The 27,315-nt window shown below is 45.5% G+C and overlaps 1 protein-coding gene across 1 annotated transcript; it reads right to left on the bottom strand.

Moving 5' to 3' along the window:
• Positions 1–9,986: 9,986 nt before the first annotated feature.
• IGFBP1 (insulin like growth factor binding protein 1) lies at positions 9,987–26,894 on the bottom strand. The gene is made up of 4 exons (XM_029589685.1): positions 26,371–26,894; positions 19,726–19,919; positions 17,132–17,260; positions 9,987–12,346 (listed from the first exon to the last, which is right to left on the bottom strand). The coding sequence occupies exons 1-4, from the start codon at positions 26,762–26,764 to the stop codon at positions 12,215–12,217; spliced, it is 849 nt and encodes a 282-aa protein (XP_029445545.1). The 5' UTR covers positions 26,765–26,894; the 3' UTR covers positions 9,987–12,214.
• Positions 26,895–27,315: the final 421 nt, after the last annotated feature.

Raw genomic sequence — 27,315 nt, 5'->3', positions numbered from 1 at the left:
AATTATTACTTCCATGACAAGTGGCTTATACAGTTACATCTGCAGGCCATTGCCCCAGGGCCTGGCTTTTTCTCCCCATGATGCAGAGGCCTGCTAATCTTGTGAGGGCAAACAATGCAGCGGCCCTAAAGCTTGATGTGTGAGCAGGCACTATACACTTTCAATGTGTTCATTTTCAAAATGGCCCTGTTCCTATCCTCCCATTGGGAGCTATTAAAATCTCACTGGTTAATGACAAGCTTGAAGTGTCCACACTGCTGGTACTGCACGATCGTGTGTGGCCGGTTAGTGAGGCATCATCCAGATTGTCGGCCACGGTTTGCTGGAGCCTCACACATCTCAACCAGAAGCAGTGTCCTGTAGAGATGAGCTTAGTTTTTCCATGTCGGGTCGGATTTTGGTTCGGGCGCTTCATTGGAAAATTTCGTTTTCCCGCGGATCGTTTTTCGGCGGCACAGATCGGGAAAAACGAGTCAGAAAACGAATCGAAAAAAAGAAAATGAATAACAAAAACCCCACCCCAACCCTTCAATTTTACTTTATTACAACCCCCCCTCCCCCCACCATCCCGATCCCTCCCCAAGACTTACTAAAAGCCCTGGTGGTCCAGCTGGGTCCCGCGAGCAATGTCTCCCTCTCGGGCCGTCGGGCCTACCACAAATCAAAATGGCGCCGGTGCCCTTTGCCCTTATGATGAGACAGGGGCTACCGGTGCCATTGGTTGGCCCCTGTTAGATGGTATTAGCAATGGACGGCCCGCGCCATTTTACTGCCTCAAACTGCTGACAAACATGTGCTTGTGAAGTTATACACCTGTACTGGGTCGGCTTACTGTCACAAGGGCATGCCAAGACACAGCTGACGTCACTGCATCACCAGTTTTAGAGGCATTTCTGACTTGGTTTTCCAATTGGATCCAGATTTCCTGGATATGTTGATCTAGTCCTGGTCGTACTCCCATGCATGCAGGTATTGATAGTCTTGGTTTTGCTCAGAAAAGCTATAGGGAAATCTGATTAAATACCTGCATGTAATGTGTTCCAAACCAGGACAGGATTTACCTGTCCTGAAAATTGGAACCAGCTGGCAACCCTTTTGCTGACATCAGAATGGTCTAGTAGCATACCTTCCCTTACAGCCTAGGGTACAGGGCATGTACTACCTGGTGCCATTCCCACAATGCACACATGTCCTTCCAGGGTAGCAAACCTCTTGGTGGCTGCATGTACCCTGACACATGCACCATACTACACCTACCTATGGAATTTGTAAATGATACTGTGCGGAAGGTGAGGGCCTTGGCTATTGTGATGTTATGTAGATTCAGTTAGCTTCTCGGTGAGCCTAGATTGAGAATCAGATGGTGTCCTGCCTTCACTTGTATTTTCCTATGAGCTCGGAGATATCACCATCACAGGTTATTTACTCTTTTGGATAATACAAGGACTAGGGGGCACTCCATGAAGTTAGCAAATAACACATTTAAAACAATCAGAGAAAATAATTTTTCGTTCAACGCACAACTAAGCTCTGGAATTCTTTGCCAGAGGATGTGGTTAAGCAGTTAGTGTAACTGGGTTTAAAAAAGGTTTGTATAAGTTCCTAGAGGAGAAGTCCATAAATGGCTATTAATCAACAGGGAATAGCCACTGCTTGTTGCCGGCATTAGTAGCATGGGATCTATTTAATGTCTGAGTGTTTGCCAGATCCTTGTGACTTGGATTAGCCATTGTTGGAAACAGGATATTATGCTTGATGGACCCTTGGTCTGACCCAGTATGGCAACTTCTTATGTTCACTCATGGTTATTCCAACCTGACACTCTCCAGACTTGTCTTTGCTGACTAAGGAGGTAGCACCATTCAAATCCACAATGCTCAAAAATGACAATGACTCATATACCAACAAACCTGCTGGTTGGGTAGGAGGCTTAATTCTGATTTGGGCTCAAAGATGCTCCAGAACTGAGGGACGTGTCCAATTTAGCACTCTCAATGGAATGACACACTCTCAGCTGATGGTGAATGTCCTTAGGTCATTAAATATTAGGTGTTACCAGAGAGGAAGTAAACTTTACCTTCTGTTTCTTCCCCATCAACTGAAGGAATCAAGAATTCAATAAAGAAAAACAATTTAAGAAAGGGCACGCCATTAGGCCAGCTGTTAAATAGTTATGAGATGGCACTGATAATGTCGCTCACAGGCAGGGAGGTGTTTCTCAGCTGGAACATACAGCAATTCAGCCCGCAGGTCTCCCGGGGACACAAGTGCTGGTCTAATCAGTCTCCTTAGAAGAGTTCTATACTCAGAATAATTTTGTGTGATCTGCAAATTTGATCACCTCACTCACTGTTCTCTTTACCTGAACACTTTAAAATATATTAAAAAGAACGGGTCCAAGTACAGATCCCTGAGTCACTCCACTGTTTACTTTTCTCCACTGAGAAAACTGACCATTTAGTCCTACTCTGTTTCTTAGCTTTTAACCAATTTGAAATCCATAATAGGACATTGCCTCCTATCTCATGACATTTTATTTTTTTCAGGAGTTTCTCAAGGAGGACTTTGTCAAACGCCTTCTGAAAATCCAAATATATTATATCCACTGGATCACCATTATCCACGTTTATTAATCCCTTCAAAAAATGTAGCAGTTTGGTGAGGTAAAATTCCCTTGTATAAATCCATGCTTGCTGTGCCCCACCAAACCATGACTTTCTATATGTTCTGTAATTTAGCTCTTTAGAATGGTTTTATGATTTTTCCCGGTACTGAAGTCAGGCTCACCGGTCTTTAGTTTCCTGGATCATCCTTGGAGCCCTTTGGCCACCCTCCAATCTTCAGGCACAATAGACAATTTTAATGATAGGTTACAAATTACTAATAATAGATCTGCAATTTCATGTTTTCAGTTCTTTCAAAACTTTGGGATGTAAGCCAGCTGGTCTAGGCAATTTGCTAATCTTTAGTTTGTCAATCTGCCCTATTACATCATCCAGGTTCAGCGTGATTTGATGTAGTTCTTCCAGATCATCACCATTAAATACCTTTTCCAGCATGGGTATCTCCCTAATGTCCTCTTCAATAAACAAGCAAAAACTCAGTTTAGTCTTTCCTCTATGGCCTTGTCTTCCCTAAGTGCCTCTTTTATCTCTCAGTCATCTAACAACCCATCTGACTTCCTAACAGGCTTCCTGCTTCAGATGTATTTAAAAAGTTTTTATTATGAGTTTTTGCTTCTATGGCCAGCTTCTTTTCAAACTCTCTTTTTGCCTGCCTTATCAATGTTTTACATTTAACTTGCCAATGCTTATGATTTCCTGTTTTCTTCAGTTGGATCCTTTTTCCAAATTTTGAAAAAAGTTATTTTGGCCAAAATAGCCTTTCACCTCAACTTTTATCCACGCTCGCAGTCATTTGGCCTCCCGTCTACTTTTTCTAATTCCTGGAATACATCTGGTCTGGGCCTCCAAGAAGATATTTTTAAGCAATGTCCATGCCTGATGTAAACACTTAACCTTTGTAGCTGCACCTTTATTTATTTTTTTCTATTTCCTCATTTTATCAAAGTCTCCCTTTTGAAAGTTAAATGCTAGAGCAGTAGATTTATTTAATGACCTCCCTCCAGTCATTAAGTCAAATTTGATCACATTATGATCACTGTGGCATGCATTCCCACCACCGTTATCTCTTGCATCATATCCTGCATTCCACTGAGAATTAAGTCTTAAATGGCTCCTTCTCTTGTCAGTTCCAGGACCATTTGCTTCATGAAGCATGTATTTCATCTAGAAACTTTACTTCCTTAGCATGTCCTAATATGACATTTACCCAATCAATAGTGAGTCGATATTGAAATCTCCCATTATTACTGTGCTGCCAAGTTTGCTAGCTTCCTTACTTTCTGTTATCATTTCATCATCTGTTTGTTTATTTGTTTTGGCCAGGAAAAATAGTGGAAAGTGGAAAGTGTTCTAAACATCAAAATCACAGAACATATAGAAAGACATGGTTTAATGGAACAAAGTCAGCATGGCTTTACCCAGGGCAAGTCTTGCCTCACAAATCTGCTTCACTTTTTTGAAGGAGTTAATAAACATGTGGATAAAGGTGAACCGGTAGATATAGTATACTTGGATTTTCAGAAGGCGTTTGACAAAGTTCCTCATGAGAGGCTTCTAGGAAAAGTAAAAAGTCATGGGATAGGTGGCGATGTCCTTTCGTGGATTGCAAACTGGCTAAAAGACAGGAAACAGAGAGTAGGATTAAATGAGCAATTTTCTCAGTGGAAGGGAGTGGACAGTGGAGTGCCTCAGGGATCTGTATTGGGACCCTTACTGTTCAATATATTTATAAATGATCTGGAAAGAAATACGACGAGTGAGATAATCAAATTTGCAGAAGACACAAAATTGTTCAGAGTAGTTAAATCACAAGCAGATTGTGATAAATTGCAGGAAGACCTTGTGAGACTGGAAAATTGGGCATCCAAATGGCAGATGAAATTTAATGTGGATAAGTGCAAGGTGATGCATATAGGGAAAAATAACCCATGCTATAATTACACAATGTTGGGTTCCATATTAGATGCTACAACCCAAGAAAGAGATCTAGGTGTCATAGTGGATAACACATTGAAATCGTCGGTGCAGTGTGCTGCGGCAGTCAAAAAAGCAAACAGAATGTTGGGAATTATTAGAAAAGGAATGATGAATAAAACGGAAAATGTCATAATGCCTCTGTATCGCTCCATGGTGAGACCGCACCTTGAATACTGTGTACAATTCTGGTCGCCGTATCTCAAAAAAGATATAATTGCGATGGAGAAGGTACAGAGAAGGGCTACCAAAATGATAAAGGGAATGGAACAACTCCCCTATGAGGAAAGACTAAAGAGGTTAGGACTTTTCAGCTTGGAGAAGAGACGACTGAGGGGGGGATATGATAGAGGTGTTTAAAATCATGAGAGGTCTAGAACGGGTAGATGTGAATCGGTTATTTACTCTTTCGGATATTAGAAAGACTAGGGGGCACTCCATGAAGTTAGCATGGGGCACATTTAAAACTAATCGGAGAAAGTTCTTTTTTACTCAACGCACAATTAAACTCTGGAATTTGTTGCCAGAGAATGTGGTTCGTGCAGTTAGTATAGCTGTGTTTAAAAAAGGATTGGATAAGTTCTTGGAGGAGAAGTCCATTACCTGCTATTAAGTTCACTTAGAGAATAGCCACTGCCATTAGCAATGGTTACATGGAATAGACTTAGTTTTTGGGTACTTGCCAGGTTCTTGTGGCCTGGATTGGCCACTGTTGGAAACAGGATGCTGGGCTTGATGGACCCTTGGTCTGACCCAGTATGGCATTTTCTTATGTTCTTATGTTCTTGGCCAGGTGGACATTAGTATACCCCCACTGATAAACCCTTCCACATTGCATATGGAATTTCCACCCATAAATTTCTATTATGCATGTTGTCTCCTGCAGGATCTTAATCCTGTTGGACTCTATGCCTTCGATAACATAAAGCGCCACCCTTCTGACTATGTTGATCTACCCTATCTTGCAATATAATTTCACCCTGGTATAGCACTGTCCCACTGAGTAGCCTCTTTCCACCAGGTCTCTGAGATGCCAATTATGTCTATCTGTTCATTCAGTGCTATAATATTCTAATTCTCCCATCTTACTTTTTAGACTTTTGGTGTTAACATATGCACATTTCAAGGAACATTTTTTTATTTGTATATACAACTTTCCTAGCAGTTAAAGAAGGATAATTTGGAACCTTTTAATTCAATCTATTTTTTACATATAGGCACATGGGCTATTTTTGCTTTTATTGGAACCTCTCTATCAAGATGCTCTAACTTCCCTGTTATTTTAGTACTCTTTGAAGATACATCCCTCCAAATCATGTGCTGCTTAGTGACTATCAGCTTTCCTCCATGTTCTGATTTAAAAACTGTTATGTCTTCTTTTTAAAGGTTAGTGCCAGCATCCTGGTTCCACTCTGGTAAAGGTAGAGCCCATCCTTTTGGAATAGGCTCCTCCTTTTCTCCTATAGAAAACAGTGAGCTGAATAACAAAAGGAGGACAGCTATGTTTGGTGTAGAGACCTTTGGAAGATGAATGTAATCTAAATTATTATATAGGTGAATTATCCCTTCTGGGCCAATTCCAGGGTAGAGCAGAGGGCTGTAATGGAGTGTCTATGGTGAATTCACTTATTCACTCCTTTTCTCAACGCTGGGTGATAAAAGAGGTTTGGAAATAATTGAAATATTGAATAGGGTTCTAGGGATTGGTTATGTATTTTTTGAAACGTGTTCTGTATTAATTGAATTTTTTAATGTGTTATTGTGTATGCATGCTTTTTTAAATTATTTTTTGTAATTTCATGATTATTATATAATGTAACCTGCTTTGGATCTTTCAGAAACACGGTAGGGTGTAAATCTAAGACTATAATAGAATATCTTTATTTAAGACATTGCGAATATCTACCAATTAATAACTTCTACTATAAGCAGAAATGTCCTACAGAGCCATCAGTGCCCGACTGGAAGAGAAAAAAATTGATGATGCAACAGTGCAACTCTCCATCTCAGTTTGGCTTGTACAATATCTGGACTCAGCCTGTCTTTTGCCAGGGACTTTATAGTTTCCTCTTTTTATTTTACTCTGGAAGGTTTTGGTTTTTTTTTTTATCAGTATGTCCCTTTTTTGTATAGCCTTGATTTATTTTCAGTGATATCAGCAGAGTAATTGTGCTTTGCTTCTGTATTCCCTTTCTGAAAGTTTTAGCAAATTATTGTTTCAGAAATATTTCTCCTGCAGTTATTTTTTTTTCTTTTAATTTCAGCCATGCTGTAGTTGTGTAATACTCTGCAGAGTTCAGCAGTATGGTAAGAACCTGGACCTTCTGACTGAATGCATTTGTTGTTGTACCTCACAATCAATCCATGGAAGGTTTATTGCAGCATAATAATTACCTACACCCCAGTTTGTGTAACAGTGAAGATATGCCACTAGTTGCTGCCCTTGAATGCTGGGAATGAACCTCTTGCTCCAGAAACAACCGCAGCTTCGCGCCTGTTTTATAAATGCAGAAGACACAGAGCTTCTGGAAGTTATTACTTATATAGATCAGTGTTTCAGTCCTGACTAGGCAGTTATATCCTCTCACTGGTTATCCTGCAAAGTGTGACCAGGCACACAAACCCAGTGTTTCCCAACCCTTTCCTAGAGGAACTCCTATCCAGTCAGACTTTCAGGATTGCCACAATGAATATGCATAAGTTAGACTTGCATACCCTGGGTCTCCAATGTATGCAACTCTCTCTCATGTATATTCATTATGGAGGGTTGGGAAGCATTGAACTAACTGACAAGGTAGAGAAATCTACTATATGAAATAAGGAATCAAGGCAAACAGACCTCTCTCTGTAAAATTCAGATTATTATTTGTGTAACGAAGTCAAAGGCTATTCACTGCTGTGAAACAAAAAGGGTATTTATTGCCATAGGGTTAATAACATTGACTTTTCCTCACAAAGCAGAGCATCCTGTGATCAATTTGTCTTACAGCATAGATATACATGTATAGTGTAAAAAAACAAACAAACCCGAGAACATATTGGCAGCATAATGTCACATGTTGTCATGAAACCTAGGGTAGCAGCAAAGTGAATTAGATGGATACCATGCTAGCCAACGTCACCATCTTAATGCCGTTGTCTCCTCAACAGGGGAAGCATAAACCCTTCCTGTTACAATTTTACAAAATCCCTCTTTTAGCCACTCTGAGGCTGACAGCCATGTGCTCTCTCTACATAAAGCTCCATTATTATACAGTGCACTCCAGTGACTTGAAAGGACTGGTACAAAGTCACAGGCATTTACAAACCCCGGTAATAAAAGCATACATAATCATTTACAGCCACCCCACCACGAAACAAAGTATAATTTCTTGAATCATTTCTCTTAATATTAACATACTTAAGGTGCAACCCCCACACCCTGGGGCATTTTGAACCTTTTCTGGCACTTGACAAGTTAAAGCTTACTGCTGAGACTCTTATTATCTGTCTGCCTAGTTTAAAAAATAATTGCTTCTGTTTTCTTTCTAAAGACCTTTTCTGTCACTTAATTCTTTAAAGCCTGGTACACACCCCGTTCCCTCCTCCCTTGTGGCAGGGCTTACTCGCCAGGGCACAATGCTGGCCATTTGTGCACTTGAACAGACGGCTTTTGCATGGATACCAAACCACAAAATTAATTAGTTGTTAGTACATTCTGCACTGGGGGTGAGCCCATTTCGCATTCACATGAGCAGAGTAGAATTCTCTGTTGAACTTAAGACCCATAAACAAAGCAAAGGGTGTAGCGAGTACTCCGGGCATCATTTCCAGCACTATCCCGCTGTGAATCAAACATCTCAGAGTCACATGAGGTCTTCTCGCTTTTTATGAAAAAAAAAAATTCCTTTCAGCGCTCTCAAAATGTAAGCAAGTCACCCTACTCAAATGGCTGCGTACAGAGATATTTTATTTACAGAAAGGTTTGGCGAGGTGTACACATACAATGTTTAAGTTTTTGCACTGTAGTTATCTGGCGTCAGGAGAGTTGTTGGAACTTACAAGAGTGTTTTTTTCTGTTTTGCCATTATAATGGCAAGTTCAATTTCTTGCAAAATTCTACTAGCACAGCCCAGTCTGTTTATGATTACATTAGCATAATGAAAAAAAAAAAGCATCATCAGGTGGTTGCCTTGCACAAATTTATTTTTTTTTTTTTTACAAAAACTTTTCTCTCTTTTAAAGCAGCTATTCCTACAGGGGCAGATTTTCAAAGCCCTACACGCATAAATCCAGGAAGATTTACACGCTTTGGGAGGGGTTACATGTGCCGGGCCTATTTTCAAAAGGCCCGGCCGGCGTGCGTAAAGCTCCAGGACGCCTGAAAGTCCTGGGGTTTTAATAAATGGACGGTCCGGGGGGGCAGAGCGATCTGGGGCGGGGGCGTGGCCAGAGGCCTCCATACGGCCGCTGGGCCGGGGGAAATCGCACGCCGGCACTTGGCCAGCACGCGCACGTTACGCCTGCCTCTGGCAGGCATAACTTCAACAACGGTATGGGGGGGGGGGGGGGGGGGGGGGAAACGGGGAAATCCAGCTGGTCTCCGAGGGCTCGGCGTATGCAAGTTGCACTAGTGTGCACCCCCTTGCATGCACCAACCCTTGACTTTATAACATGCGCGCAGCTGCGCGCATGTTATAAAATCGGGTGTACATTTGTGTGTGCCGGGTAGCGCACACACAAATGAGGGCCGCACGCGTAGGTTTTAAAGTCTGCCCCTAAAGGTGTCAATTAGGTGATACATGAAGTGCCTGCAAGGAGGTGAGATTTAGAGTGCGGGGAAACCCAGCCTCCGGAGGGTTCTGTACTGCAAAAAGAACAGGGGAGAGGCTTCAGCGCATCCACTTGGGATGGGGCCGGGGCAGGGTTTTCAGGAAGTTTAATCTTCCAGCTTTGGCCAGGGTTCAAACGGTTTCATGACATCCGCGGACATCCAGTGCCAGGGCATCCGTGCCCCCTCCCCATCCTTTACGTCACTTTCTGCCCAGGATCTCAATTTCTGTCAAAAGGCCAAGAAGGCCCCATCCTCAGCTGATGAACAGACTTCTCATGCGATCTTACCTTCCTTTCAAACGGAGGCCATTTAAGCCGGTCAGCATGTGGTGAAATTTGGGAGTGCACCTGTGTTAAACTGCTTGCATTATGGCCGATTCTGTTGGGATAGGTTGCAATGTTTGTTTTACATAAAAATCATTTGCAGCAACTGAATTGCACACTCCTGTGAGTTTTAGAAAAGCTGAACATGTAACTAGTTTTGTGTTTAAAAAATATCCTCTCAGCCCCCCCTCTTCCCCCCGAAAAACCCCAGAGCTAATACCACTAGAAAGTGCTGTGGCCTGAAGCCTGCTTTTTATTTATTTATTTATTTTGGCCAAGAGATTCTGGCCATTTATAAAAAGGATTCATTGGACCAGAAAGGCTCAGATCAAGGTGGGGTGAACCCAGAGACTTTTTGCAGCAGTGAGAAACCCTTCCATTATGTACCCCCATTAAAATGTTTTAGTTGGGCCCTTTGACACTGAAGAGAAACAGATGCTCCCCCAGGACAGCCTCCTTCACCAAGTATCTCTGGGTTCACAAATACAAAAATGCAGTCAAAATAATTTTTCTAATGACGGAGGAAATTGCTTAACATCTTCCTACACCCCGTGGAGAAAATGCAGAAGGTCTGGGGTGATGGCAAACCCTCTTGAAAGGATGGTGGCTGGGTTCACCCCGCCAGGTTTCTGCCTTTCCGGCTGAAAGCAGGGGGGGAGGGGGGAGGAGGGAGGTGACGTAGAGGAACGGCCTTAAAATGCTGAGAGAAAATTAAAATTTAAAAAAAAGTGCCTGCCCGCAGAGGTAGCCGGAGATACGAATCTGTGCTCGGTTTAACAGAGTATCCGAATGGAGGGCGTGTGCTCCGTGCCGAGGTTTCACTGCATGTGCTAAGCAGTCAGAAAGGCTACCATAAACCACCGTCAAACATTAGATACAAATTTTGAGAGAAGCATAAAACCTAAAACCTATGAAATAGTATGGGAGACCTTAAGCAGAATTTTTTTTTTTACCTTTTCCTTCTTTCTTCCCCCGCCCCCCCCCCCCCCGCAGTTATTGGCTGCAAGAGTTTTATTTATTTATTTTTTTACCCCCACATTTTCTCCTGCAATACACGAACGCGGAAAACGTACTGCGCCAAGCTGGGGGGTGAGCCAAAGCTCACGCAGTTTCTATAACGTGCTGTAGCCGGTGCAGACAGCAACCCTGCAGTGCATGTGGCGAGCATGCCCTCCCCCCTGTGCGGGCTTTCCGTCTCAGAACGTAAGACTCGAGAGGGGCCGGCGCAATAAGGCGCGGGCCGAAAACGGGCCCCTCGCGTCGAGCGACCGTTTTCCTAAGGCGCGGGCACCCGATGCAATATTTACATGAGGCAGCGTTACAAAGGGCGTGCGGACGGAGAATCGAGGATCTGCAGCGCTCGCTAGCAGTACGAGCCTCTCTTTTCAATCCCAATTCCTTTTTTTGCTATAATTCACTTCAGCAACCTCAGCAAAATATTAAGCAACCCTGGCTATGGATGTCCAAATTGCATAGCGATAAGAAAAGTAGGTTTTTTTTTTTTTTTTTATGAAGTGAAAATATACAATTATTTTTCTCCACCACAAGCAGGAAATGAAAGTATCACAACGATACTAAGGGGGCGGACATACTTATCACAACCCAGGGAACCTATTTTTTTTTTTTTTTAATGGTTTGTTTTTTTTTCATGAGCCCCTGACTGCAAGCTGACTTCACTTCCGAGGCTGGAGTTAAATTTGCTGCGTTAAAAAAAAAAGGGCACGTTGTGTACCCCCTGCATCGGGGGTAATAGCTACTGCCCTCATCTAAATGCAACTAACGGCTGACGGGCGCGCTGGCGGGTTCGCATTCGTCAGGGCGCGCGTTTTTGGATGCGCTAATCTCCTTACTGCATCTGGCGCGCGTCCAAACAGCGCGTAAACCCGTGCACTAGGCCGGGCGCTCTTGAATGCATCGGCCCCCAGAATGTCCCTTTCCAAGAAGCAGATTAATGCTAGGGAGGGCGGCATGAAAGCAGCTACAGTATACAAAGTGAGATGTAGGTTAAAAAGGCTCTCTCTCTCTCTGTAAATAAAGCTTCTCAATGTGCCTGCGCTTTAAAAATCATAACTATTTAAAGATATTTAGGATTACATCCACAAACCATAAATACATAGTTTAAAACAAAGCCTGCTCTTTTGAGTGTTGAACTGACATTTATTCCGCACACATCTCACTGTCTAAAAATAATATTAATACAACATCTTTACAGCGGTGAGACCCTTTAAATTAAGCATTTACTTAAAAAGTAATGAAAAATATTTTCAGCCGTACAAGCATATAATATATATATATTTAGAAAATCAGTATAGTACACAAGTTCTTGCACAACCCACAAAGAAAATAAAGTTACAGTGAAATAAATAGTTCACAAATTGTACATATCGGACACTGTATAATCTCTTGTACCTAAGCAGTCCATGTGTCTATCTCTCCCCTAAGGGAGCCCATGACAACGAGCTCCTGCAGGTATCTCGGCCTTATTGCTGTACAGCCAGATACTGCTGGCAGTCTACGTCTCCTCTCAGCTCAGGCGAGCCAGGGATCCTTTTGCCATTCAGAGGATAAACACACCAGCACCTGCCACGCTCTCCGTCTAAGGATGCTTCACACTAAAGTAGGAAAAAACCCAAAAAAAACCATAAGCCAAATGGTGGGCAGGGAGAAAGAATAAACAAATTGGCGCAGGAGCAACAGTCGTGTACTTAAGCACAGGTAGGTAAACGGCTACACTTCCTGTTCTCAGCTTTGGCATTTAGGAAGAACTTGCAGGGTCATTCTAATTAGGGGAAGGGGAGGAGTTATCTCCTGGCAGCACTGCGGGTGATAATGTTTTTTCACGTTATCGCCGGCAGCACCACGGGAAGTAAACTACACCTTTTCCCGTGGCGCTGCCGCAACGCGGCGGGCAAAAAAACAGCACCGCCACGATGAGGCTGGCTGCACCCTGTCACCCCCCTGCCCCCTTTTTTTGTTTGCGGGCCATCATTCTGCTATAAATAGAGCAGAATAATGAATCTAGGGGGCAAGTCGGCAATATTTTAAAAATGGAGCACAGCGGTCATCTCAGGTTGAAACATTGCTGCTCCAAGCCCTGGCGCTTCTGAGCTGTCACAGACGCCAGCGGGAAGGCAGGTTCCGTTTGTGACCCCCCCCCCGGTGATGCCTGGCAAACCTGCGGCAGGAGGGAACGGGGCAACGTTTATTTTGGTAAAACAGATTGCAGGCACTGCCAAGGTCAGGGCCTCAAATCTTTTATAGCTCTCCTATGATATAAATTAGTGATGGAGACAAGCTCTCAGTACGATGCCAGTTCAAGCCTTTTTGGCCTGGCAAACGATGGTGGGCTATGTGATGATTAATATCTAATAGAAGAGGCTGAATTGGCCAAGCTCTCGTCTCTGAAGAAAGTCACAGTGAGCCCCAGGAAATTTCAGAGGGTGGCCACCAGATGTCGCCCCTGCTCCAGCACTGCTCTCAGACTTTTAAAGTTCATTTCTTTCTTTTTTACTTTTGAGCTAGGCACTTTTAGGGTTTCCAGCTTAATCAGACCCAGCTTCTTTTGGGCTATGGCAAAGCCATGGGTCTTCGTTCACAATTACACAGGGAGTTTCACCCCACACTTTAAACTTCTCTCACTTCCAGCCCTCTCACATCTCAGAGACTTCGTGGAGATGTGCAATGTGCACAAACATTATAGAAAAGAAAGAAAGAAAGAAATAAAAGGCAGTCTTGGTGACTAGTGAGACTCCTGCCTTGAGTACATTCATAGGATGGGAATGGCTCAGAGAAGGGATCAAAAAAAGAGAGAGAGAGGGCCTGTAAGGCAAACCCTACAAAGAGAGGTTTAAGACACTCCAAATGTACTTGAAGAAAGAAAGAAGGGGAAAAAGAGCTATCACAGAAATATTCATAGTAATATAACATTGTAACATAGCAATGATGGCAGAAAAAGACCAAATGGTCCATCCAGCAAACTTCCTATGGTAGTAACTGCCGCTCCATGCAGGACACCCCCAAGCCTTATGTTAAGGGTAGTAATATTTACAATCAAAACCAAGCAACTGTCAAACCCACAACAAAATTACTGCTAGCAACATTTTTGTGGGGCGAGCAGCCTTCCTGATAATTCAAACCATGCTGCTGCTTGCATGTGCTTTGCTTTTGGACTTGGCCACAGAAGCAGTCCTGTGCCCTTTTTTTCCTGGACCGTAAAGGTCAGGGCCCGGCATCGGCTGTCGTCTGAATCCAAGTCCCCTTTTTCTCCCACATGCCAAAGTGGAGAGGGATGCTGCCGTTGTGTCAAAAGCATGAGAGCTAATTGATTAAGGGCAGTAATCCCCCTGCCTTCTGTTAAGGGTAGTAGCTGCCGCTCCATGCTGGTCACCCCCATGCACCCTTTTTTTTTTTTCCATTTCCAACCTCCAGCCTCTAGGGATCCACATTCAGCTATCTAACAGGCTTCAGTAAATTATTGGAAGGCAAAATAAGTCCATAGTAAAGAAAGTTGAAGGAGAAGGGATCATGATATTAAGCTGGAGGGAGGAAGATTCAGGGAAAACATGAGAAAATACTTCTGTGCCAAGATAATCAGTGCCTGAAATAAACTACCGGCAAAGGTGGTGCAAACCAGTACTGTGACAGAATTTAAGTAGGCCTGAGACAGATATAGAGGACGGTGGGAGGGCTGGCAGGCTGCAGTTTTGCAAACAACTCACCCATCACGCCCTCGAAAGTAGAGGCAAGGGGAGAAATGGTACAGAGAGAACAAGGGCAGATAAAGGGAGCACGACCTAGTGACATCACGGGCCATGAGATAGGTGGGTTGGAACCAACAGCTACAACTGAAAAAAACCAAATGGGTCAATGCTGGTGATGGCTAGTTAACATCCAGCAAGGTGATAAGAAGAAAACAAGGGACAGATAAAGGAAGCACAACTTAGTGACACCTCAGGTCACAGGATTTCTGGATTGGATCCAGCAGGCTCCAAACTCCACATAAACGAATTGGATTGATACCACAGATTGGGGCCGATGCAATACAGCGCGCTCAGCCGAGCGCACTGTATAACCCGCAGTCGGACGCGGGTTAAATAGGAGCCAATGAATCCCCTAATGCAATAGGGGGTTTGGCGCCTATTTAACGCGCGTTTGACGCGGAGTGAATGGGATCGCGCTCATCACATGGAAATGCATGTGAACGAGGCTATTACTCATTCACTCCAATGCAAAAAAATAAATGTGCGTCTCAGACGCACCTTTATCGCTCAGCTACTAACGCCTGCCTGGAGCAGGCGTTAGTAGCTGAGCGCGTTGAAAAGATGTACAGAAAAGCAGAAAAAACTGCTCGACGTCGGTTTTCATTGGTAACCACGGGACTGCGGTAGCAAGGAGGCGCTAATGTTGCGCTAGCAACCCTAACGCCTCCTTGCTAACGCGACCCTCTAATTATAATTATAGCATGGTGCTCCCTTGTGGGCGCCATGCACGCGTTAAGAAAGCTTTCTGCACTTTTTTTTTTTTTGCATCGGCCCCCATTGGCGGTGGCCAAGAAGCAACCCGCAAGGCTATGGGGACCTAAATGGCAACTCCCTTATTCATTTCGGTAGCTGTTTAGATTATTGCGATTGGTTTGTGAAAAGACATGAGAGAGGAGTGGAAGGGGTTGGTGCACACTTCTCCACTATGGATGGGAGAAAAGCAAAAGAGAAAGACAAGAGAGACGGACGTGGATAAGAAGTGATACCCTCTACAAGCGGTCCCGCTTCTAACATGTAGCAGCTGGGGTGCATGCTTAGCAGCACAGACTGGAGGGGCCATTTGGTTTTCACCTGCTGTCATCTACTATGTACGCTACTATGCCTAGGAAAACCCAGCAATTATTAAAGGCTGCATGCACTACTGCTCAGAGCAGAGCGATAATTTCAAGTATACCCATTTCCACCTACTGTACAATGGTTTTATATCACAAGCCATGACCTTAATATTTATTATGAAGCTTTCCAACTGGATTTGTCTTATGCTTTACCATGGGGCAAGGCTCCTTGCTGTCCCTAGACGTGCAGGAAGAAGTTCCTATACAGGGAGAGAGAGAGGTGGCCAGGCGATGCCCGCAGCGGTGGGGGCAAGCACGTATCGGGGAAAGAAAGGTGAAGAAGCCTGGAGCGGAGGCCAAGGAGACGACATTGGAGATCATGAAGCTGGAATTTTTTTTTTTCTTTTTACCAACTCTACTTTCTTACTCTTTCCCCCCCCTCCCCACCCGCTTCTTCTCCACACAGCATCAGTATCCCTGTGCCTTCACCCTCCTTTCTATCCCCCTACCCCCACCCCTCTCTTTCTGTATCTCCCTGACCTCACCCCCTTTCTCCCCCCCCCCCCCAGTTGCCTATATGGCTCTCTCTTATACCCACTGCCATCACTCCTTCTGACTTTCACAGCCCCTCCCCCTTCATCACCTATCTGTGGGTCTCTCACCCCTTCATCCCCATCACACCTCGGGATCACACACACACACACACACACACACACACACCTTGGGGGAGGAATAAGGAAGGTCAGTGCCCACCTCCACCGAAGCATTCACCCTCTCTTGTACTGTCCTGTTCCCCAAGCATTCAGCAATTCTTGTACTGCTCAATCCCCTTCACGTCACCCAACATTTGCCACTGCTTGCACTGCCCGCCCAAACATATACCGTCTGCATTTACCCTTCTACACTCACCTTTCAGGATTCACCCTCCCCAGAAATCATTCAGACCTGACTGAAGCTCCAGGTGACGCCCTCCTCCCTTCTGCTGTCAGCTGGGGAGCACAGTGATGTGCTGGGATTAGGCAATGTCCTCTCCAGCCCCTCCCCTCTACCCCAGCAGAAGGTGGGGCAGAGGGTGGACAGGGTGCAGAGGGCTGGAGCAGACAGCAGACTGGCTCTTCTCTGCTGCCCTGTCAGCTCCAGCCTTCACCCTTCCCCTCCTGTCAAAGAACACGGAAGAACCCATAAAAGCCCCTGTTCTCTGCTCTGGCCCCCTCCTCCTCTGTTCTCACAGCAACCAGCAGCATTAGGAGGACAGAAGGGGAAGGGCTGGAGCAGAATGGCTCTTCTCTCTCTCTGTTATACTGTGTGTGTGCTCCCAGCACCAGCCTTTTTCCCTCCTGTCCTCCACGGTGCTGCCCAACTGATACAGAGACAAGAGTGCAAGGGTCACAGTTTGCAGATGAAAAAGCCACATGGAGTTCCCAAGAAACAGACTGGCCAACCCTGCTTTAGTTGTTGATCATTTTCCTAGCTGTCTCACTCACGTGCCAAGAAAGTTTATCAACAAAACGTTAAACATAACATGATACTTTAAAATAATAAGAAGAAATACTAATAGTGAGAATAAACCAGTGTACCGTACCTGCTTGCTGTGATAAAATCCATGTCTGTTGCAGTTTGGGAGGTAAAACCGGTATATCTGGTCACCTGTCCTTTGACGAGCCTTGGCTAACTTATCCAACGCTTTGTAAAGTTCTTTCTGGCATAGGCCCTAAATGAAAGACAGCAATTAACTTAACAAAAAAAAAAAAAAAGAAAAGAAAGACCAGCAAACCAAGGCAGCAGTGAATACAGTGCAATCAATCACTCAAAACCTGCCCCCCAGTCTGTGGTGCTTGAATAGGATTTGTTTTTAAATTATGTTTCCATTCCTGCGTGCATGGGAGACAACTCAGTGATACTGAAAGGGATTGAAGACCTCCAGGTCAGAAAAGGCAGTCGGTCCTCACATGTTAACCTCAGTGTGGCCTTACTGTGACTTGATTTCCTGTCTGCGGCCGATTACTGGGGTCCTTCAGTTTAAACTGATCTTCACCTGTAATTTCTTGTCTATTTCCAAAAGTGAAAATCAAGTTTAAACTAAGTTTCATGTAACTCGAAGAGTTGCGGGTGCAGTGTTTCAACAGCTTCTGGAACTCCCCCGGGCAGTATCTCCCACAAGCGGCCAAAATATGCCTCCGACCTTTCCCCGATACCGGCCGTGCTCTCCTCCGGCAGCAGGCTCTGTTCACATAGAACCGAGGCTGCACAGCTCCTCTTGGTTGCTGTGGGAGAAGGGTTGGGCCCACCAGTTTACCGCTGGAAGGAGGACAGGGGCTGCAGCACCGGCTAGATAGAGCACAGTTACCACAGTCACCCACCCAGACACGGACCAAGCAGCCGAGCCCCCCCCAGGGAACTTCCCGGCAGACTCCTTGCCTCTCTTTGGCTCTGCACAGACTCCGAATTGTGGCGCAGGGCTACACTGCAGTGGGCGGGAACACGAGCATGCTGCCCAAACAAAATGGAGGAAGGAGAAGGCTGGAGTCAGCACAGCCGGTAAAAATGAATAATGTTTGTGGAGTGAGGGGGGGGGGGGGGGGCGAAGAGATTTTTAGAAAGAAGGGAGACAATGAAAGAGCGGAAGGAGAGTGGCAGAAAAAAAAAAGGGAAATGCTGGGAAGAGGGATAAAGGGATTGGGGGATCACCTGAGGAATCATTTGAGAGGAGGTTATATAGGTGGGTTGGGAGGGAATGGGACAGTGAGAGGCTTCCGACCACCAAAATAGATTCTCATATTCTCCCAGAAAAATTATGAATAATTTTTATGCACTGATTTTCTCCTGTTTTTGTTCTTGTCAAAATAAACCCTGTTAAATTCCCAGAAAAAACCCCCCAAAAAACAAAAATGAAGGTCCCTACTGATTAGCTACGCACCCAGGTGACAGGCACCTATCACAAATTCCATGAGTCTTCTGCCTTATCAAAACATTTCTTTTAATCCTGCAAAAAATGTTCCATGTTTCTCATGCAAGGATGTGCTTAGAAATGTGCTGAAACAGCTGTAGAAAAGCCATTCCTTCTCTCCCCACCCCAGGGTTTGACTTTTTATGGACGAAATTAAGTTTGATCCTCTTTCCAGTCTTTGGCGCCCTCCAATGGTTCTCTCTGAGGACTGCAGCCACTCTATTCTGCTTTATCCCACGCGGTCTAGTATTTTACCCAACAGTATTCCATCACCGAAACCATAGTATGAACTTCAAGGTTTTTTTCTTTCAAACCATCGTGCAAACTCCTAAATCAAGTCAACAGGGCTTTATTCAGTTGCCCTATTGTCAAGCAAAGCACTCAGATTTTCACCGTTTGTATCAGTGTTGCAATGAGAAGGGTTGCTCACACCACCTACTCTCCATGTGCATTGTGGGTTTTTTTTTGGTTTTTTTTATATTAATCATAAATAGGTGACAGACATAGCACATGAGGGGTTTAGGGATGGGACCAAGTCTTCCACTCTCATTCTTTGCGGATGATCCCTGCCTAGCTGGCTGGCAAATTTTTTATTTATTTATTTATTTATTTATTTTTATTTAACGGTTTTATATACCGACATTCATCAATGATATCACATCGGTTCACAGTGTAACATGAAACTAGTGCCTGTGGCGGCGCTTTACATCGAACAAGTTTAACATAATACAGTTAAAACATATTGAAACATAATAACAAGAGAGTAAGGAGAGGTAGGGGAAATAAAGCATTAAACTAAAATTAAAATAACATGATTACAAGAGGGTAAAAGAAGAGAAAAAGGGGGGGAAAAGTGACAGAAGAATAAAGTTAGATTAATAAATTATTGTAGGCAAAGATTGCAGGTATATACAAAATGTATATACAAAATGCCCTCATTATTAACCGGCCGCAAAATGCAAACTTTAGGCGTGCCAGTCTCCGCAATTTACAATCCTGGCCAGTCTCCCGCACTGTTTTCCGGCCGGCAGACACACTCAATACCGCAGCTAGTCATGTGCCGGGTGTTTTCAGAAAAGCGGCTGAGGGCAGTGCTGGGACCACGACTGACAAGAGCCTGCTCGCCTGTGCTGGGTGGGAGGGAAGGGGGCTGGGGAATCAGCACAGCTGGGGAGTGAACTGAAAGCAGCTCGGGAAGAGCCACTGCAGAGATGCGCCCCGGCTCTCACCTGCTGCTTCCTCCACCTCCTCCTCTCCAGGACTCGCTTGTCTTTCAGGTGCTCGTAGGCGCTGATGGTGTTCCAGGGGTCCAGCCTGTCCAAGGTGCCGGGAAACAGCAGTCGGTAGCTGGGTGACAGCTGATCTGGGGACATCTCGGTGCTTTCTGGCGCTGTGTTTTCATGTTCCAAAGAATCCTTTGTATCTGAAGGAGAAAGATTTAAAAAAAAAAAAAAATTAATTAACAAACGATGTGGCTATGAGTTATATACTTTCCCCCCTGTTCTCTATTACTTCTGCCTCTCACTATATAGAATGCTTATGGTTTTAGATTTTTGCAATTTGCTTCTCCAAGTTTAAACCTCTGGGGGGTGGGGGGAATCCAGCAAAGACAATTAAAATTTTAACTACAGTTCAAATATCATTACAAAAAAAATCACAGAGTGCTCCTACTACAGAAGGAGGATCCAAATGGGAAAATAGGGGGGGGGGGGGGGGGGGGATTCTGGGAATGTGTAAAATTGGAAAGAAACCGAACAAGGAGCAGAACAAACAAACAAAAAAGGCTCAAAAGGATATTGAAGCTGGAATGCACAATTGGCACATCTTTTTAGGATTAGAACAGTAAGAGGCAGCTTTCATTCATAGAAAATGAACAGCCTCGAAAATGAAAAATGGATCAAGGTCACGTCCAAGGGCACGTAGTTACAGCAGGCTTTCATCCCCAAGGTCTGTCTTCCTCTTCCTTTGGGAAGTTGGTGGTATTATTATCCGGAAAACACTTCCCCTGGGTGAAAGGACCCCAAGAACTTCCCTGAGCCAAGTACACTATCTTCTTCCGCTTCCATCTCCCGGGTCACTCGGACCCGGTCAAAACCTCCCCAAGAGACGTTGGCAATGGGCGCAGACAGAAATGCAGCTCCGCTCTGCCCCCGGTTCCCCAATCGAGGAGGAAGGAGGCAGGATGGGACGGAAAACTCAGAAAGTCATAGAATACATTTATGACTTGCCGCATTTATTTTTCTATGACTTCTAAATTAATACAGACTGCTGAGATGGTTTTTTTTTTTTTTAAATCTGATCCAATCTCTTCTTATGTTGTTTCCCTATTTGCATCTGTTGGTTAATCGTGCTTTCTCACATTGTTACGGTGAACAAAGATGTCCTGAAGCCTGGCTGACACGGTCTTCTCCACTTTAGAAATTGCCTTTCAAAAATGTCTTCGGAAGTACTTTTTTTTTGGGCAGGATTTCCCAGCACACCTTATGGGACTCTCAACCTGGTACAGAGGAACCAGAGGCTTGCTTTGCGGTAAGGTCTCCTCCAACGCTGGTAGCTACGCCTCCGCTCCGGTTTTATCCATTCATTCATTGTTTTCCCCTTCAAACCCTCCATCCTTTCCTGTTCTAGTTCTACCTCCTCAGGATCCATCCAAAAGGGAGAAGAGTCGGGTGGCTGAGGCACGGACATCTTAACAGCTCTCAGACTCCTCGCTATGACCTCTGCCAATGCTCTCAAAAAAATTACAAATGTAGAGGCAGGAGCCAAGCCTTGGGGGGGGGGGGGGGGGGCTCAGACACAGGCAAGGCGAAGGGAAAATATATCCCAAATTGTGTTTGAGTCAAAATAAAATATAATAAAAAAAACCCTTCAGATTCATCAATGAAAATATCCCAGTATGTTCTATGGGAAAAAAAACCCGCTGGAGTGAAGCAAGCGATTCTTGTACTGCCCGCAGCAAAACGTTGATAAGGTGTGTCCCCCCCCCCCCCCCCCCCACTATGAGCTCCAAAATCCACAGCAACCTTTGGGTCAATTGCCCAGACTGAGGGAGGGTAACATGGGCTCTGCTGCTGACCACTATACCCTCCTCCTGAGCCAATGTTTCCACTGAAATAAAAAGGCGATACAGATGGCCACTACTCATGCTATTCTAAAACAAGGCGGGGAAAGACAGCTTTCTGGAGCAAAAAAAAACAAAAAACAAGTTCATGTTGAGGGGACAATGAATTATTATTTACCTGCTGCGTGAGCTATTAGCATTTTATGGTGGGGCATATCATCTTGACTGTGCCAATAATAAGTTACAGACCCCCCCCCCCCCCCGATGGTCGGTAAAGTAACAGTGACCCCCAGCTTTCAAGCGGGGGGGGGGGGGAGAGGGGGAGTATCTGCTCTGGCCCCTGCTAGTCCTCCAAGTAACCAAAACACGCACATGAACAGGGGTCTTGCACCCAGAGGCTGCAAATGAAAACTAATTGCGGAGATCTTGGAAAACAGACTTGCAGGTTAAGCTCCTGAGGACCAGAGTCAGTCAACCCTGCTCTGGTGGAGCCCAGCACGTCTCCTGCAGAACACAAGGCCTTTACAATACAAAAGCTGTCACCGCATGGACTGCTGCGGCACCTTCCTGCTATGTCAGCTACCGCCTCTTCAAAGAAAGGCGTCTTTTTCTGTTTTCACTGGAGGGGATCTTCTGTGGCTAATGTCAAAAGTCGAGTTGCAGATGTGAGGCCTCACAATTCTTACATAGATTATCTATATGGCATGGATGAGAAATATAGTAGACATCAGACTATTGACCAAAGAGCCTCCCGCATCTGTAAACCTAAATATAGAACTGTAGCTCCTGTTCTGGTAAAAACTATAAGGGCCTGCGGTGTTTCCTTGGTTGATGGATTCGGCCTATAAAAGGCGGTGTGCAGTTAACAGACCAGGTGGATAAACATGATTGCCCCCAGTGAAAAGATAAAGTTACAGGAAGTGAGCTACAAAAGCTTCTTTGAAGACCTGACTCATCCTTGACCGCAGATCTAAACAGGAAGCCATAAACTCAGTGATTTCAGGTTTACTCGCCTCTTCCATAAGATTTGTTTGTGAGGAGAAACAGGGGGGGGGGGGGGGGGGGGGGGGGATGGGATGGGGAGGGCAGTCATGCAGTGCTGCAGATGTGGAATAGACCAAACCTTCCTCCTTCATTTATATGCTACTTTTCAGCCCTTCAAAGCAGATTACATTCAGGTAGTGGAGGTATTCTCTACAGTCCCCAACGGGGCTCACAACGCACCTGAAGCAATGGAGGGTAAAGTGTCTTGACCAAGGTCACAAGGGACGGCAGTGGGATGTGAAGGCTGCCTATCCTAGTTCCCAGCCCTCTGCTCCAATAGGAAGGAGGAAGAACCCCCCCACTCCCAAGCTTTCTTGGCAACTGAGCGGGAGGAACATATTTTGCTTTAGTTTTCACCCTTCCAGTGCTAATGAATATATTTAAAAAGAAGGATTCGGCCGAGGGCGCTCTAGACCCCTGCTGACACGCAGATCTTCCACCACCCACAAGGGTAGGGTCCTCCTGGCTGCCCCCTCCCCTCAGTGCAAGCAGGAGACCTTCGTATCTCAGCGTACTTTGTTTCACTTTTAGCCACAGAAACCGTCACCAAGTCCTACCACGTAATCTGCAACCTTCATTCTCCTTCCCGTGCTGTCAATGCCCACTGCCCCGGAGAGGGTACTCGGTCCGTGCAGGGTGGGTAGCGGTGACTCGCCTTTGGACGCGCAGCATGGCAGGCTGCTAGCTCGGGTCCGGCCCTGGGTTTGCTGAGGACACCTTCCCGAAGCTTTGCAGCGCCTCCTGCTCTGTCTTTTGCAGGGGATTCCCTCCAAGGGCTTCTTCGGGGAGGCAGCTTCTTACATGGCCACTTGAACAGTGCAGGACGAAGCTGCCCGCAGAAAAGCGAAAGGAGGGAGAGCCAGGGCTCACGGCACAGCCCCCAGCAGACTCCACTCTCTGCCCACAGTCATGAGCCGAGTTTACCAAAAGCCCTTTTGCTTGCACTGCTCTGTAAGCTCAGCCCCCTCCAGCAGCCCCTGATGAGCCGGGCTATCGTAGGGGACTTTATTACTAAACCAGCACTAGCAAAAGGGCAGCGGGATAGCAGCGCTGCATTTGCAGCTCCCTGCGGCATGTGAAGGGCCTGGCTGCATTAGCTACCTAAAGTTAGGGACCCCCGAGAGCCACCAACGGGGTCTGATACTCGGGCCGCTCTAGGGGGCGCGGTTAGGCTGAAAACCGGAGCCCTTAGTAACTCCAGTACCACCCGCACTTATGGAGAACAGCTGATGAATACTGGATCCACCTCCAGAGAGTGCTAACAAAAACAGTAATAGGGAAAAAAAAAAAAAAACACATTAAATCCGAGATGATCAAAAGGTGTCCTATAGTCTTCGGGCTGAAATCATGAGGGGACTGCTCAAGGTTGCATTTCGTCAGCTGCCATGATGAAACAGCAACAGGCTAAGAACAAATTTAGAAAAAATAAATACATCCGGGCATAATCACGTAACTTGCTAGATTGCATCACAGCAGAAACCTGGACCTGCTCTTTTTGGGCTCACAACTGCAACTGCAAGGGGTAACAGCGTCACAGGACTCAAGTTTGTTTTGGATCGATTTATGGCTTAGGAAGGTCAGAGGAGGAGAGAGCAGTGGCTCACAGTTCACGCAAGCGGGCAAACAAGCCAAAGAGATCATGCGAGTGCGCAAGAAAGCCTGTAAACAGGGAGCGGATCAATGCAACCGCGACCCGTGATACCTCGGTTTGAGTTCCTTGTCCAAAATGACGCCTATGGCAAACATGTAATGAAGGACTGGACTTGGAGGAGATCGCTGAACTGCCTGATAACTTGCAAAGCTGCCCGTTCTCAGCCGTATTAAATCTTCCAGCTCACCTGAGCGGCAGATCAAGCCAGTTTTATTAACATTGTGTCAGCGGAGCCCCCGGCTTCACAGCGAAGAGCTGAGGGTTTTCTAGCATCTGGTAAAAAGCTGGAATGGCTCAAGGAGTCCTGACAAATTCTTTGAAAGCACCCAAAATAGAAATAAATGTAAATACTGTTTGTTAACAGTAAAATCAAATTGCCTACTTGCAACTGCTCTGCAATTCAACTTTGGTATCATTCTCTGATAGAACTGACAGCAATTTGTTAATGCCCCTGGAAATACCTAACACGAGGATTCAATACTTTGACTAGCCCTTCTACCAAAACACCACCAAATGTGAATGAGAGTTACAAAGAAATGTTTCATCCTTCTTTATACACCAGCTTTTAGAAAACTTTAATTACAGGCTCCAACATTGTATCGGTTTTTAGTTTTCCTTATTTTTGAATGACTTGAAAATATTTTGATAATTAAATATCCATGGCATGCTTACATAATTTCCTGTACTGAATACAAACTTTCCCTGCTAATTTAGAAGGTTCTTATATTATCCAGAGATGGGAATAAAAGCCACGATAAGGATACCCTTTATCAGTAGCTGAAGCATCCTGTAAAACTCAATATTTTACTTTAGTGCTCTTGTTAAATGACTTAAAACTAGGTATTGTGTCACTGGCAGCACTATCTTACACGTGTTAGCTTCTCCGATGCGCTGCTCAAAATGTTGTACAAACAAGAAATAATCTGCTGCCTTATTACACATTCCAGGTCAGACCGTAATTTTAAGACTAGTCAATTCCTACACTACATCATTAGCCTCACTGCTGTGGAATCAGTCTTATCATTTTTCTCAAATCTGAAAGCCAACTTGTTTTAACAATTAAAAGCCTGATTTTTGAAAGCTACCTAGGTGCATCAAATTTAAAAATGTGTTGGTCTTTCACATAAAAGGTATGCATCAATTCAGATTTATGTACTACAAAAAAAAGAGGTTTTCTGGTGGGTGGAGTTGGGTGGAGTCTGGATTTACAAGCAGACTTTTTATTTTAAAGAGTATGTGCATAAATCCACTGGCACAAGATACACCCTATCATTAGCAGGTGCATTTTTTGTGCCAGCGAGTTTGTGCACGTAGTGACAGCTACTTTTCAAAACAAGAGTATGCTCTGCTAGCAATCTGAAAATTATTGGAAAGTCTGCAAGTAGAAAATACTGCAGACTTTCAAAGCTTTGAAAGTTACCTTCCCTCCCTATGTTTTCGTCCGAATTATCATTAAAGGACCACACAGATGTGCAAAATCTTCCCCAGTAAGGATTTAGCAGGTTAGAAGTGCTAAGTATTCTGATTCCTTTAGGATTCCGTGATTATCATTAACTTCACCTAGAGCCTGATCATCATTTCCCCCAGAGGACTATGCTCCCCAGGACTCAGCAAACTTCATACAATTTGGTTATAGAGACACCTGGCTATATAACCAAATGCTGCACCACATGCCCAAAATATATGTCCGGAGTTATTGCAGCATGCTTCCTCTCTGGACACGTACAATCCCCCTTTTCTAAGGCTGCTTTTACATTGATCTTTCTTATGGTTCGCATAATAAGTAAATGAAGCCTGGATTGGTCTTTGTCTGTGTGTCTGGACTAGATTGCAGGTTCCTGGGAGCAAGGGCAGTTTCTTCTGTGCAGCTTTACAGCGCTGCCTGTGTTTTAGCAGCGCTGTCTAAATCATAGGCAGCAGACACGATATAAATGACTATCTCTATTTATATATCAATATCTAAATAAATGCATAGAGACTGAAATAAGGGGGGGGGGGGAGGAGGGCACTCATGTTATCTAGCGATCTCTATCCAGAGATCGAAGTATATTTGACACCTGCACGGTTTCTTAGGTTATAGCTGGGCAGCCGGGAAGTTTTGTTTGTTTGCTTTCTTACCTGCAGCCTCGGCGGCGCACGGCTCCACCCCTTCGCGGGTCTCCGCTTCGTCGGCGCACGGCTCCACCGCTTCGCGGGCCTCCGCTTCGCCGGCCTCCGCGCAGGCGCCCTGGCCGCGGATGAGCGCGTGCAGCGGGTGCGCCTCGCCGGGGAGCGGCTGGCAGTGCAGCCCCCGGCCGCAGCGCGCCGTGTAGACGCCGCACGCGCCGCCCTCGCGCAGCGCGCACGTCAGGCAGCAGCCGCAGCCCGGCTCGGGCGCCAGCTCCGCGCACTCGGCCGCCACGGGCGGGCAGAGCGCCAGGCGCTCCTCCGTGCAGGGCGCGCAGCGCAGAGGGCCCAGCGCCGCCGCCGCTCCCGCCACGAGGAGGAGCATGGGGAAGAGGGCGGGGAGCATGACGAAGCAAGAGAGCTAGGGAATTTGAAAAAAAAATAATAATAGTTTTTAAAACAAAAGTTAAATAAAGCGAGACCGAGCAGGGCGGATCCGTGACGGGATACTTTCTCCTTTGAGCAAGCTCGACGGCGCTGGCCCTTTATACACCGCCGGCTGGGTGGCGGGGACATTAATCGTTGACAGAAGGGGGAGGGGGGTTAACCATTAGCCAGGCAGGAGTTTCGCGGGAAACATGGTGTGACGGGGAACCTGCTGGCGCCGGTTGCCGCCTACCCTTTTTGCCGAAGGGGCCTGCGATGGTGCACTGCCTTCACCCCCCCCCCCACCCCCGACACAGTGCTGGGAAATCAGGTGTAAACAAAGCCTGGCTTCGTATTTCCTCAGGGGGCCCTGGCGGGTGCCGCCGCTGACCTCTTGCAAAATACCGCGGTAGCTCCGTTTGCTCTCAGGAGCGCCTGACAGCTGTCCGAGATAAAAAAAAATATATATATATTTAGTAATAATAATAAAAAAGTGGATCCCTTCCACAGCCTGCTGCTGTTAGAGCTTCT

The sequence above is a fragment of the Rhinatrema bivittatum genome, chromosome 2 (assembly GCF_901001135.1).
Source record: "Rhinatrema bivittatum chromosome 2, aRhiBiv1.1, whole genome shotgun sequence".
Lineage (NCBI taxonomy): Eukaryota > Metazoa > Chordata > Amphibia > Gymnophiona > Rhinatrematidae > Rhinatrema > Rhinatrema bivittatum.
Note: the sequence above shows the minus strand (reverse complement) of the source record. Positions and strands in the feature narration are given on the sequence as shown.